A 14652-nucleotide genomic window follows, 5' to 3' on the forward strand; every position below is an offset into this window, starting at 1 on the left:
TGCGAGGGGTCACACAGTGTGAAGAAATACAGTCTAGACCACACAACCGTCCACTGACTCTTCTCCCCCACTACTGGGGAATGTAGCTCAGGGATTTGCCTTTGAACATACTAAACAAGTGCTCTACCACTGAGCTAATCCTCAGCCCTCTTGATACTCTTATCTTGAGATAGGGTCTCATTAAGCTGCCCAGGCTAATCTTGAATTCATTCTATAGCTTAGGTGAGCAATAAAGTTGCAGTTCTCCTATCTCATCCTCCCAAAGAACTGAGATTTTGTGCCTGCACCATTAGGCCCAATTTGACCAAAAAGAAGAAGGAAGGAGGAGGAAGAAGGAAGGAGAAGAAATAAGAGGAGGAGGAGCAGGAGAAGAAGGAAAAAGAAAGACGAAGAAAGAAGACGGAAAGAAGAAGAAGACAAAAAAAGAAGAAAGAAGGAGGAGGAGGAGGAAGACGACAATGAAGACTATGTAGTCTTGGCTGTTCTGGAACTTGCTATATAAACCAGGCTGCCCTTGGACTCATAGATGCACCTGCCTCTACCTCCAGAGTGCTGGGATTAAAAATGTACACCACCATGCCTGGCACCAAAATAATTCAATGGTGTATTTTACATTATACATTATCATAACTTAAAAATTTTATAATTAAAAAATATTCATCTTGGACTCCAACATTTTACCTCTAAGGATCTCTTTCAAAAGACAGCAACAAAAATGACTGAATTTCAACAAGAAGACTACCCATTGATGACAAATTACCATGAACTCAGTAATGCTCTCATAGAAATTTCTATTTTAACTAACCAAAAGAGCATACAAAAACCTCTGGGAAACAACTGGATATCTGTTAGGATACATGTTAACTAATTCAGATGGCAAGGATGTGTATGAACTTGTGAGTCACTTAAAGTAACCGCAACCTAGGACAGTGTGGCCACCAGCAGGATGCTGGATACCCATCTCTCCACTCCTTGCCATCTGGATAGCTTTAAGACTGAGAGCCTCCCCATCCTTTTCATTTGGCCTTTAATGATTCATAGCTAAATGACTGATACTACTGACTGTGAGAAGTTGACAGTGCCACACAAACCTCCCTTACTAAGAGCCAGAAGCTGATACTACACAACTTGCCTTGCGTTACAGAGACACTTAGAAATTGTTCTTTAGTATGAACAACTATCCCTTCAAGATCACAGAACATAAAATAGAACTAAGATGACTCACATAACATGTCTGCCTCCTCAAAGTAAAGAAGCAGTCATTATATCAGCCCACTGCATCAGAACTGCCACTCAATTCAAGGCCCTGAAGAGATGGCTTCACTCATTTAGCCAGTAAACAAGCAAATCAACAGGTATTCAACAAGTATTTTAATAATAAGCACCTGTCACTTGCCAGGTATCACATGTTAGGAGTAAGAAAGAGACATCAATCCCTGCCTTTATTCTGACTAACTGCGTCTTGGCATGGGAATTACAAAGTGGAGACAGAAGAAATAAGAAAAGCATGTTTTAGACAAAATAAATAAATAAATAACAGAAAATAACAGTCATGTAAGAAAGGAAGTCATCCTTGAAGAACAGTTGTTTTATAGCAGATGGCTCAAGATGGAGCGGTCAAAATAAGAGGGATCCCAGGTGAGAAGCTGAAGTAATAATTCAGGGCCTGAAGAAAAGTTGGGTCACGAATGATGGTTAAAGAATTGATGGGTAGCAGACAGGAATTTTGCAGTGTGGGGAGTGACTTAAAAATACAAAGATAAAGGACTCAAGGATCTAGTACTAAAGCAGTTAAAGCATCAAACTAGGCCTAACCTGGAGAGGAAAAGAAGAAGCTGAAAGGCAACGTGAGGGCAAGGAACCAGAGGAAGAGGACTGTATAGCAAAAGCACAAGAGGGCTGTGCTCAGAGTAAGGGCTCCTTCCCAAAGTTCTAAATTAAAATTTAGCATTAGCATTAATTATGAATAGGGACATCAAATCACAGTAACTTGCAGTTTCTGTGTCAAAGAAGTCCGCACTGTCTCCAAATCTGAGTCTGCTGTCGTAGTTATCTTGAAAAACCATTCATCTCACTGCTGCTTCAAACGACAAAGCGCTTACACACAGACAGAACCTCCTACTCAGTGAAACAATCGGAAAGCACATAGCACTACACCATAAACTCATATCTTGATAATTACAACGCAATATAATTCATCTCCTTTCTAACCCTACGAACTTTGAGGACATTCTTGGACTGATCAGATAGCTCAGAAGGCAGTAGTGTTTGGCTGCAGGCTGAGAATATCCATGAGTATGACAGAAAGACTGTAATACACGAGACTCACAAAGGAAGTGTCCCTCTGATTCTCCACTGCACAGCACAGGCTTCTTTGCCTCTTTCTGTTCCACCTTTCAACAGTATTTTCCATCTCAACTCCTTTGTTTTCAAGGAAAGGACTGAGATTTGACGAATCTGGGATTTTCATCCTCCCACCCAAATGTACGAGTAACTGCAACCTACATAAATAGACTGGTCTCCTAGTAAACTCTGAAGAGTAGGGATTCTGACAGTGGGGGAGGGGTGAGCAGTGTAACTGCAGCACAGAACACTGGTGGGCAGTGAGAGCTCTGTGCAGTCAGTGAGGTTATCTAGCGCACTTGTGGCAGCATCATTTACTCAGTTACAATGGGTTCCAGTTGGCACGTTCTAAGGAAATTAAACAACAAAAAAAAATATTAAGATACGTTGCATACTTAAAGTTAAGTACTGTGCCAAGAATCTTGTTCCTATTACACACATACACATACAAGTTGAACATAACATACTATAGATCATGAGCCAAAAAGTTTCAAGAATAGAATCATTCTCTCAAGAATCCTAAGTGGGATTCCCAGGACATGATGCTAGACAGGGTCAAAGACGAGGGATGTGAATCTGCTGCTCTCCTTGAGGCTTCTCCAGTGTCAATACCATGCAGTTAGCCTGCGTTCAGGATCTAGCTCTGCCATCTCTGAAGTCTGTGTGTAAACTCGGACATACACTACTGTACTAGTGAGTCTCCCAGATCTGTTCAGAGCTATCACGGACTTCACAAGATAGAAATGATGTATGAGGACAGGAAACATGCCGAGTCTCTGCTGCCCTGTTGCACACTTAGGCACTGTTGGACTGAAAGTGAGTGGTGCATAACTTAGATGGCAAAGGCAAGAGGATTAGGACTTTATCGGGACGTGTGTGCTACCTAATGAGACCCAATCTCAAAAGCCCCCACACCACCCCCCAAAAAAACTCAAACAAAATATTCAAAGCAACAACAGTAATAAAAAGGGGGAAAAAAATCACTGGTTTTATTATGACTTCTTAAATGGTGATATGAACTAAATTTTAAACAACACACTGTGGAGCAAGCTTTTCCCTCCTTTCCTAAAAGGTTCGCAAGACCGGAAAATGCAACAGTTGTTGCTCTTCAGGCCCAGCTGAGCAGCTCCTACAAAGAGCCTACTGCACCAAACACTATTTCTAAATGCCCCAAGCTCTCTGTTTATACTTCCCATGGCCACCATAACAAAAGGTAGCATAAAACAAATCATTTAGATGAAGAAAGGAAGGGCTAGCTGTGGAGGCAGAGAGGTGGATCTCTATGAGTACTGGTTGCCAGGAACACAGAGTGAGATCCTGCCTCAAAACCAAACCAAACCAAAAAATATAAAATAGAACAAAAAAGAAAGGAAGCCTTCTGGGCACAGCTCTCAGAAGCCAAGTTTGAGGCCAGGAAATTCAAGGCTACATAGCAAGACCTTTTCTAAAAATGAAAAGGACAGGAAAGAGAAATAAGAAGGAAGGATGGGAGGGAGGGGAGAAGGGAGGAAGCCTGCTGGAAATCAGGAAATATGGTTTTGCTGTTTCTGTCTTCCTACAAGCACAGGACTAAGAAGGCCCGTGTGGAAGCAAACTACCACGCCTTGAGATGGACACCCAGTGGCCTTAGCTGTGGAGCCGGTGGCCAACAGGGAACTTATCTGATTGGATGACGAAATCATAGGCCACTTTCAGCAGCTCTTGGCCTGGGGAATGTAGTTCCATTGGCAAAATGCTGGCTGATCATGTGTGAAGCCCTGGGTTTGATTCCCAGCACCACATAAAACTGTGTGTGAAGTGGAGTTTGACGGCTTACACTTAGTACTCCAGCATTTGGGAGGTAGAGGCAGAGGATCAGAAGTTCAATGCCATCCTTGGCATAAAGTGAGTTTAATTAAGGCCAATCTGAGATATATGAGATCTTGTCTCACAAAACAAGACAGAACCCAACTTACACAAAATAGCCTGACTATCTACCAGATCCCAGCAGCCTACCACAGAGTAGGCTTCTTTAAAAGTTTCCAGTTTCTTTATAAGTTTTAAGCAAATAAAGTTGTTCTTCTTGTTCTCTCTTTTAGATTGTAATTTCCTAAGGGTGAAAACAGAACCAGGATCTTACTTTCTAAGACACTTTGTTACTGGACTGGAGAAACAAACAGAACACAGGGCACTGGAGGAGTGCCTGCACCCACACCCAACACGGGGACACATCACTTACCTCCTGCAGGGTCAACAAAGTATTAAGGATAGCTGGAAGTGTGGTCTGGACAACTCCAAATCTATCTTCTGTAAACGATGCTGCTACTAAGTGAGACAGACCTCAAGGGGAGGAGAAAACAGAAGCAAAATTAGACAAACCCACCTGATTATGTCTATTTGAGAAGATACCGATAGTCTAGATATAAAGAGAACTACAAAGAAGAGCTGTAACACAAAACTGGACAGGTCAGGCAGTGGTAGCGCACGCCTTTAATCCCAGCACTTGGGAGGCAGAGGCAGGTAGATCTCTGTGAGTTCAAGGCCTGCCTGGCCTACAGAGTGAGTTCCAGGACAGCCAGGACTGTTACACAGAGAAACCCTATCTCAAAAAACCAAAACCAAACCAAACAAAACTGGACAAAAGATGAACAAGCCCTGAAAAGTATTCAACTGCCTTAGCATCACAAAATAAAACATACAAAAAAAATCGAGGCCTGACAGACCTTAGGTCACTTCCCATGGAGTGATCTAGACAGGTCTGCCTGGCTCCCTGAAGCACTGAGAAGGTAGTGTCTATAAAGTGAAATAGTTCTTTAACAGCTAAGTTTTCATATTTCAATGTAAGCGACCAAGGTAAACACTATCTACTGGTTGCACTTTAAGTATAGAAAGACATCGTTATTTATATACAGGAAAAATTCTACCCAAATCAAACCCCATCTAGGCTTGTAGTTGCAGTTCAGTGGGAGCACTGGCCTAGCAGGTATGAAGGCTTTGGGCTCTGCCCCAAAACTGGCAAGCCAGGGAGGAAGAAAACTATCCATATAAAAAGATAAATATGTATCTGAAAATTCAAGGATTGAGAGTCAAATCCCAGAAGTAATCACTCATGAACCAGACTTCAAAATTAACTGATTAAAAGTCAGTTAAAGATTACAGTTCAAAGATGCTTCTTACCTTCTAAAGCCCAAATATGCATTTGGGCATCTGAAAAAACAGCCTGAATAGAGGCCTCTGGGTGCTACAAATAAAACAACAATATTTAAGTAAAGTCCCCTGTGCAAAAATTGCCATTTTACCAGTTGTATGATCTGTAACAGTAAGACTCACAGCTGCTCCCAAAATTTAAAAACTGAAATAATTTCTTATATAAATTTTAAGTACAACAGAGCATCCAAACTTACTGTGTAACCCCAAGCCTCAGTGTCTCATTTAAAGTAAGAGCTACCTATGACGGATCAGTCCACCCCAGACAACCAGCACAGTGATCACTCAAGGAGAGCTGCTAAAGCTCTTGTTAAAACAAAAGAACCTCGGAACTACAGGTTACTTCTCTTAGACTGTCTATTCCTCTCAACCCAATAAAAAGATAACCTCTGAGACTTCCTTTACTATGCCCTGCATAGGCAGTATGGAACAGCAAGTGGCCTAGCTAAATAATGCTGGCAGGGCTGTGCTGCATAGAGCTCTAATCCTAGCTACTAGGGAGGCAAAGGCAGGAAGGTCAAAAGCCTACATGGGCTACAGAATAAGTTCAAGACCAACCACAACTTATTGAGACCATCTCAAAACCCAAATTAAAAACAAGCATGCTGGCTCAATTACTACGACGATTTAATTGTCGGCATCTTCACTACACAGCCCCGCCCACAGCATTTCACAACAGCTCTTACAGAACTAGAATCAGATACTCACTCAGAGGAAAAGACTGCTCAGAGCAGAAACTTTCTTCTCCAGAAAATGAGGCCAGCGGACCATGGTTAGAATTACAGAAGGGAATTTAAGAAAGTGTATATCACACATAAGACACTCAAAGTAAGTTTGCTTTCCCCTCTGGAGACCAAGAACAGTAAAACTCCAGAGAACTCTCATCCCTTCACGAAGGATAAGACACTTATTGCTAAAAGATGGTCCTAGGTAGACTGTTTTTGGAAAGGCAATTGGCCATTAGGCAGGTCTCCCCTTCGCTTGCACTGAAAAGGCAATGTGAAGAGGTTGAAATGGCTCTTCTGCATCAGAAATGGCTGCTCAGTTCCGCTGCCATTATCATGTGGCTTCAGAGAGTACAAGTGAATGATGAAAACCTCTGCTTGTATGCGCTCACTAGTACTGCAGTATGTACAGAAAGAGAGGTAGGATTGAACACTAAAAGCAAAAGTATTCAGTCCTCTATGTGGACAAAGACTTTGTTTAAAGACTGACACAAAACCGCTACATCTGGTTTCTGCAACTGAGATTTACTACCCAGGGACAGCCGAAACAAGTGGCAGGACAGATGAAAGGGTTGTTTACTTGTTTGGAAATTTTTAGGCTTTTTTTTTTTTTTTTTTTTTTTTTTGGTGTTTGGACTTTTTTTTGGATAGGGTTTCCTAAATTGCCAGGTCTCACTTCAAACTCTCAATCCTCCTGCCTCAGCATCTGGAGTGCTGGGATTACAAATGTAAGCCACAATGCTGGCACAGAATGCAACTTTGTGGCCTGAAAGGCAACGTTTTAATCCACCAAAAATTCAACCTAAATCATCTAATTCAGTCTCCTCTATTTCAAATACCAAATAGACCACAAAGATGTGAACGGGAAAATGAGTCATGAGGCACCAGAAAGCTCAATTGCTCACCAGTAAGCACGGAAGGCTCAATGCTGCCAGTAGCCACGAAGTTTCAGGGGAACAACTATCAAGTCAAGCACCAGGAATCGTGGTGCGACATGTGTGCCTAGGGAGAGGGCAGCGACCTCAGCATGGCTTGCTGAGACTGTGTCTATAAAATACTGCAAGTCAGATCCTCCTGCTACCTCCCACTTCATTTCCTCAACCCCTTCAACTCTGTCATTTTCTATTCTTACCTTGCTAAAAAAGTACATTATCAGCACCCGTTTTGACAAGAAATTCTTAATCTGAGTTGGAAAAAAAAGAATTAAATGGTTATTCTTTCAAGTCTACTCAAGCATCGTACACATTTCTAAGTTCTTCTTGCAGAAGAGTTTTCTAAATGGAAATGTAGCTGTGAGCAATATTTACAATGAACTATGTAAGTAATAACTGTGCTATGGATTGGATAAACATGAGGGCCACTTAACCTCAGCTGTGTTTCCATGTACATTCACTGAATACCCAATTACAGCCTTGCCGTAATAGAAGGAAATCTAAGATGCTTGGGTAGTACTTTTTAAAACCTATTTTTTTTTCTCAGTTCAATACAACTGCTATCCTTTTAACATCCCCCTCAAAGATATTTTTCTAAAGGTGACATTTACAGAAAGTAAGTTCTCTTATATCAGACTCTAAATCCACCGAGTTGAAAGTCCATCTATGCCTTGTTACACTCTCACCCAAAGCTACACCAAGCCATAGGGATGTGGGAGGCAGAACTTGTCTAGTTACTATACAAAAACTAGCAGGACCGTTCTATGTCTCATCGGTTCCTTTACTCTACATAACCTCGTCATCTTATCAGCAAACATGTTTCTATGTCTCCCATTTAAAAAAGGAGATTCTTTCAAGTCCTTGACCCTTCAACTCCTTCCAGTTACTGGACATTTTCTCTCCATTTAAGGCAAAAGTCCTAGAAAGTCTGGCTTCTTAGGAGGTATTCTCCCCTAATCCCTCCTGGCCCAGCCTTCTCTACCCAAGAGCTCCTGTCAAAATTCAGCAAGATGGTTCAGACCTATAGCCTCTGAAACTGAGGTTCAAAGACTGCCTGACTGGGCTACAGAGAATGTTTGAGGCCAACTTGGGCCTCAGTGTAGCTCAGTGGGTTCCGTTCCCAACAGTGGACCTGGTGACCCACTCCCTTGCTCCCCCCGTTACCCCGTCACTCCCACCCCGTGCTGAGGCTGCTCTGAGAAACGTGCCTTTTCTCACCTCAGTTGCTGCTCCTTAAGAGTCCTTTGCTATTCCCTCTCATCTCTTTGACCCTTAATCAGTCAAAGGTCCAGCTCAGAGCTCTTTCCTTAGTGGCCATACTCATTAGCACAGAATCTTGAGGCTCTGAATGCTGTCTGTACCCTGATGACTTCCAAAAGCACATTATCACCCCAGAATCTTCTATGTTCCAGATACACATCTAATTTCCACTTGCTTTTCTAAACAGGTATCTCAAAGTTGCCACATCCAAAACCAAACCCCTAAGGTCTCCACTTCACCTCTATTATCTCTTCCTGCAGTGGTAAACTGCCCCAGTCACCTGCTACTATGCAAGTCTAGTGCCTCGGCCAAAAGCCTTGGAGTGAATACTGACACTTTCTCCTGCATACCAAAAGCACATTATGGGCAAATTCTATTAAAACATTTTTCCAGACCTTGATCATACCTTACAGCTGCCATTATAACCCCATGATCACGCACCACCATTCCCATTAGATGACTGCAGCAGCTTTTGCACTGGCTCTCAGCTTCCATGCCTGCTTGGCAGTCAAAGTCCAGACAAGGATAATCTCACCTCAACCCACTATGTGATAGCTCCTTCACAATGACAGTGACATTATAACAGCTTATGAACAAAACAACATGGTGGCTTTCCATCTCACTGAGGGAAAAGGCCAGTTTCAGCACCATCAAGCGCTACTCTGGAGCCGGCCACCTCTCTGAGTTCACCAGCCTACTGACCACTGCCCCTCACCCTGCTCCAGGCACACTAGTTCCCGCTGCTCCTCACACAAGCCAAGCACAGTCCCTCCCTTGGGTCTGTGAGTCCTCCCATCCTCCCTTCTGCTCTCATAGTGTCACCTTTTCAATGAGACTTCTCTGACCAGACCACATGAAACAGCACCCCCTCCTTAAGTACTGTCTTACCTGCTCTACTTTTTTCTATGTAATACTTAAGACATCAAAATTCTTTTCAAGTATACTTTTTCTATCTTGGTCATGCTCTATCAGGATGCAGGTTAGTGTTAACAGCATGTCACAGTATGAAGCAATGTTTGCCCTTAATAGATCCCAGATCGGCCCTTACATTATTAACCCAATTAGTGGCATTCTACATTAAAAGAAATATAGAGTAATACATTTTCTTACTCATCTATTTCCTTTACTATGGGAAATTTCCTTTACATTTCCTTTACATATTTACATACTATTTCCTTTACATATGGGAAGGACTTTAATTGCTGTTTAACCCAGACCCTAAAACCCAACTATCTCTTAAAGAGTTGAGTCATGTGAAAAGCACTGTAACTGAAAACACTCAAACACTGGTGATTTCATGAGTCAGTCTGACACTTGAAGCATAAAACAAACAAACAAAAAGCTACTGCTGCTAGGAGACCCTTACCCTTGCAGTGGTGCAACTGTGACCATAGCTCTGTCACCCTACCTGTTCACGCTTGTTCTGAATCCACGAGTAAATCACACTGGGCTGTCTCACCGTCTTCCGCTCAGCAGTGACAGAGGTACAAGGAGAAGGATTAGAAAAGTCAGACATTTGCTGATCTATTAAAAAGAAAAGTTAGATAAGAACTTAGGCTGTCTGATCCTGCAACTATGAGACTTCAAATTTTTGAAAATAAACAGCTCTCACCAGAAGCATGAGTCCATAACCGTGGCCCTCTTCTTATCAGCTGAGGACTTTGGGGAGACCCATAGCAGGTGTTCACATCAAAGATTCCAGCCATTCGATTCACTACACTGGAGCCAAATGGGGTTCCAAAAGGATTTGAAGCATCGGGTGTGGATAATTTTGGAGAAAACAGCGATGTTTTAACCAGCGGTGGCACTGAAGGCATCTGGCTAGATTTTGGTGTCTGAAAAGTGGTTTCTTCTGTAAAAAAACAGATGCATGCAGACAAGGCAACACAGCCCAGGTAGACCAGAAAAGGGGGGTCTCAATTCTACACCCTGCCCCCCCTTTAAAGCATTAAACCAAAGTACAGTGGATGGATTCTGTTTGGATTTAAATCCCAATGTCCAGATTTTATTTTTCTAATCCAGGAACCACTCCATGAATTCCAGATTTGTTTGTTTGTTTTATGCATTATTATCGTGTGTATGTGTTTAAGAGCAGCCACATGTGGAGAGGTCAAGCAACAACTTTTGAGAGTTAGTTCTTTCCTTTCACCATGGGCTCCAGGGTCAAAGCCAGGTTATCAGGTTTGTGTAGCAAGCACCTCTACCTGCTGAATCACCTCACTAGCCTGTAGCCACCTTCTGTCTTCTGTCACATCAGTGTGGTTTCATTCCCCTCCATAAGTATCCTAATTTCAAGTCTCATTTCTCTAAGCATTTTCAAATGAACTCATGATATGTATTTCACTTTTGAACAGAAGAAACCGACTGCATCAGAATCTATCCAGTTTCGCTGTATGTTCCTATTTTAACTACTACTTACTTAGCTAAACCCATCCAATTTATGGTAAAAAAAATGGGCAGGGAAAAAATACTAGCACCTTCCAAAAAGAGTCCCACCAAAGACTAATTTGTTGCTGGGTCTGGTGGGGCAGTCCTGTAATTCCAGCTAATCAAGGGACTGAGGCAGGAGAATTACAGGTTGAAGGCCTACCTTGGCTAAAGTTTGTTAAGGCTAGCCAGGGACACTTCTAAGACCCTGTGTCAAAAAGAAAAATTAAAAAAGAGCTGAGGATGTGGCTCAAGGTTAGAGCACTTGTCTAGCATGCACAATCCTGGGCACCAAATAAAAAGACTAACTTGCCTAGGATATGTATTAACACAGCTTCATCAAAAACCATCTTATATTGGGCTGAAGTAGCAAAGTATAGAACGTATTTTTTTGCCTGTGTGAGGATCTTGATTCAATCACTTATCAGCAGAAAAACAAAATATCAACAACAAATTTGTAAGGACCAGTTCACTTCAAGTATGCTACACAAAATCAGAGGAACTTTCCCAAAACTCTGACACAAAGGTCTAAGACAAACATACTGAATTCGGATTTTGCTTTTTTATATTAAACTGCAATAAAACATTAAACATTAATTTCAATACTCAGGAGGCAGAGGCAGGAAAATCTCTGTGAATTCAAGGCTCACCTAGTCTATATAGTGAGTTCCAGACCAGCCTGGGCTACATAGTAAGACCCTATCTCAAAAGAGAAAGAAAGAGAGGAGGGAGTGATATTTTAACAAATAAAGCTTGCTTGAAGATCAGAGTGCAGAGCTAAGCCACTAGAGGCCAGGCCAGTGGTGGCACACACCTTTAATTACAGGACTCAGGAGACAGAGGCAGATGGAGCTGCTAGTTCAATGCCACCCTGGGTTACACAAAATTGATCCAGACAGAAAGAGAAACAGAGCTGACACAAAGGTGATCCCAGCACTAGTGAGGTAGAGACAGGACTGACACGGCTGGGCAGAGAGAGGAATATAAGACGGGATTAGACAGAAGCTCAGTGCAATCTGAGCAGCTGTCAGAGGACAGGATTGCCCCTTTAGTCTGAGCATTGGTAGAGGTAAGAACTCTCTAGTGGCTGGCCACTCTGCTTCTCTGATCCTTCAGCTTTTAATACCTTCAATAAAAAGTCTAAGTTTTTATTATTAAGTACAATTGGAATTTTTGCTAGAGAGAGAGAGAAAGATATTCAAAGTGCTAAACCTGTATTTCATGACTTCAAGACGGTTTCTCTATGTAGCTGTGGATGTCCTGAAACTCGCTTTGTAGACCAGGCTCGAACTCACAGAGATCCACTTGACTCTGCCTCCCGAGTGCTGGGATTAAAGACATACACTACCAACCTGGCTCTATCAGTCTTTTAAAAGCTACGGTTATCATGGACATAATTTAATTTAAAGCATTTTATTAACTGGAAAATGAAAAACTGTATTTTTTTTTTGATGCTCAATGGCTTGTTGCTTTTCAATCTACAATATTAAAGGTCTATCTTTTAGTCCAGTATGACATCTGGTATTTGCTGTCATGTTGGATCAATCTCAGCTACACATATAAACCTCATGCCAGCAGATAACCAGGAATTCACTCCTGTCACTTTCCTAGGAAATAGACGCTTTTCTCTTCCCGCTTACAACTAGGAGTCACCTGGGGAAGTCAGTTTCTTGGGCTCCACTGAGTATGATGAAGACATCCTCCCATTTGTAGCAGCAGCCTCTTGGTAGAGAACCAGCTTCTGAGTCATATCATTTAAAAGACTCAAACACTCCCTCGAAATGGCAGTCCAGTTATGGGGATGTCCACCTAGGATAGCCAAACAACAGCTTTTAAAATGTAAAACATACTGTGCTCACTTCTCAAAGCCTGGACCCACTTTCCTCAGTTAAGCTACTATTGGTAGTCACGACATCTATACACAGCAGCTTAACAACTACTTGGTTCAATCTCTTAAAAGCTCCCAAATTGGCTGCCAAAACTAAGTCCAGTACTAGGCCACGCTTTTTCCAAAGACCAGAGTTACTTCCTGGAAATGCTGGAAACTGCTGAGTCTGTGAAAACAAAGTAAGGCAAAGAAAGCTCGGATGCGTGCTCCAGTGCCGCTCCCCTGGCTGGCTGTCCGCTGCTTCCCTGCGCTTTCATTTACAGGCGTCCTCCTCGTCCACAGTTGCACTATGTTTCCCCAGTCAACCACAATCCAAAAATAGAAAAGTTCAAAAATAATTTTTAGGTTTTTAAATCAGGTATTCTGAATAACATAATTTAATCTAGTGCCATTAATGATAACTAACTGCCTGGGACATTAACCCAGCTCACACCCGACACATTTATGCTGCATATACCACCTGCTAGGCAGTCACTAAGTAATCACCCAGATGATCTGACTGAGTGTCACAGAATCAAAATGCTGTGTTCAAATACCCCACTTTATTTAATAACGGCCCCACAGCACAGGAGGAGCAACAGTGCCAATTTTACCATAGTACATTAGTATAATTGTTCTCCTTTCTTATTGGTGTTCATACCTTAAGGTGCATAATTTATACATTTTATCAAAGGTATACAGGTATATATACATTGGGAAGCACGTGGTACAGAGGGCTCAGCACCATCCATGGTTTTTGGCACCACAGGGAGCCTTGGAACATGTACCATTGATAAGAGAGAGATCACGTATAAGAGCCAGTATGTGCACCAGGTGTGGTGGTATAGCAGGCAGATCTCTGAGTTCAACGTCAGCCTGGTCTACAGAGCTAGTTCCAGGACAGCCAGGACTAGAAAGGGACCAATGTTTCAAATATTAGAAAGAAAAGAGAGAGAACCAGCATTTGCTATTAAAATCTAGGAGTGACTTGGCTATTTGATAATGATCTTTTTTTAATTTTTAAAATTGATTTTAAACTTTATTTAAAAAGAGGCCAAAAAAAAAAAAAATCACACACCAAGAACAAGCAGACCCAGACTCTACAACTCAATTCTGTGTACTTGTAGAGTTTACGGATGTGCTATAATGCTATTTAACATGAACTAACAATTCTCATTATTTAAAAAATAAAAATATCTTCTCATGTCTTTGATTTTCCAAGACCTTTGTCTACTCCAGCTATCACATAAAGACCAAGCATGCTCCATTACGTGTTAAGAACAGCAGAAGCAATGTAAACTTCTCCCATCTCATGTCATTCCTTCCCTTGTCACATGGATTACTCTTATGCTCCTTTCGTATCCTGTAAGGGGACCATCACCTAAGCAGCAGGCACACACGACATTGCCGTCAGTAGACTGATACACTGCACTGGCAACTCAGGACAGCTGGGAGCTGGGTAATATTCTAATTAGATTTTGATCACATGCCCCAGAACAGTTCTCGGCAGAACACATGCTATTTTGTCAGTCACTTGGATCTCTGGAAAAATAATGTGCGGAAGACGAGCCCAAGTGTGACCGAAAAGCATCGCAGCCGCCTGCTCTCCACAACAGCAGCTCTGAATTTCTCAACACTAAAAAGAGAACAGCTCTAATCAACTATGTTTTTATATAACTCTTTTTACAATCTGGGAATTGTGAGTTAAGCAAAACAATGGAGAGCTAGTTAGAAAGCAGATGAAGGCTACCCGGGCTCTTTCCCATCGGGGCTGGACTACTTCCCTGCCAAGAACATGGCAAGAGCTCTAGCAAAGCCAGTCTTGAGTCGCCTAACAGGAGAGAGTCTCTCGCCACTATCAGAGCCAGTCTTTGTCTACCTTTTCTTCTAAGGAGCAGAGAGCTCTGTCTAT

General features: G+C 42.1%; 1 protein-coding gene across 5 annotated transcripts in view; it reads right to left on the reverse strand.

Annotated features, from left to right (window-relative positions):
• The window catches only part of Ndc1 (NDC1 transmembrane nucleoporin), a 65827-nt gene that overhangs the window by 31199 nt on the left and 19976 nt on the right, over positions 1 to 14652 (reverse strand). For 4 of the 5 annotated variants that reach the window (XM_038334899.1, XM_038334897.1, XM_038334898.1 and 1 more), the window contains exons 11-16: positions 12527 to 12682; positions 10059 to 10298; positions 9855 to 9970; positions 7387 to 7437; positions 5500 to 5563; positions 4562 to 4662 (exon numbers count right to left, since the gene is read on the reverse strand). In XM_038334899.1, coding sequence (XP_038190827.1) covers positions 4562 to 4662; positions 5500 to 5563; positions 7387 to 7437; positions 9855 to 9970; positions 10059 to 10298; positions 12527 to 12682 — 728 coding nt within the window. The remainder of the gene's footprint in view (positions 1 to 4561; positions 4663 to 5499; positions 5564 to 7386; positions 7438 to 9854; positions 9971 to 10058; positions 10299 to 12526; positions 12683 to 14652) is intronic. The other variant, XM_038334901.1, reaches the window with a different exon arrangement.

Source organism: Arvicola amphibius, chromosome 6 (genome assembly GCF_903992535.2).
Source record: "Arvicola amphibius chromosome 6, mArvAmp1.2, whole genome shotgun sequence".
In the NCBI taxonomy this organism is placed as follows: domain Eukaryota; kingdom Metazoa; phylum Chordata; class Mammalia; order Rodentia; family Cricetidae; genus Arvicola; species Arvicola amphibius.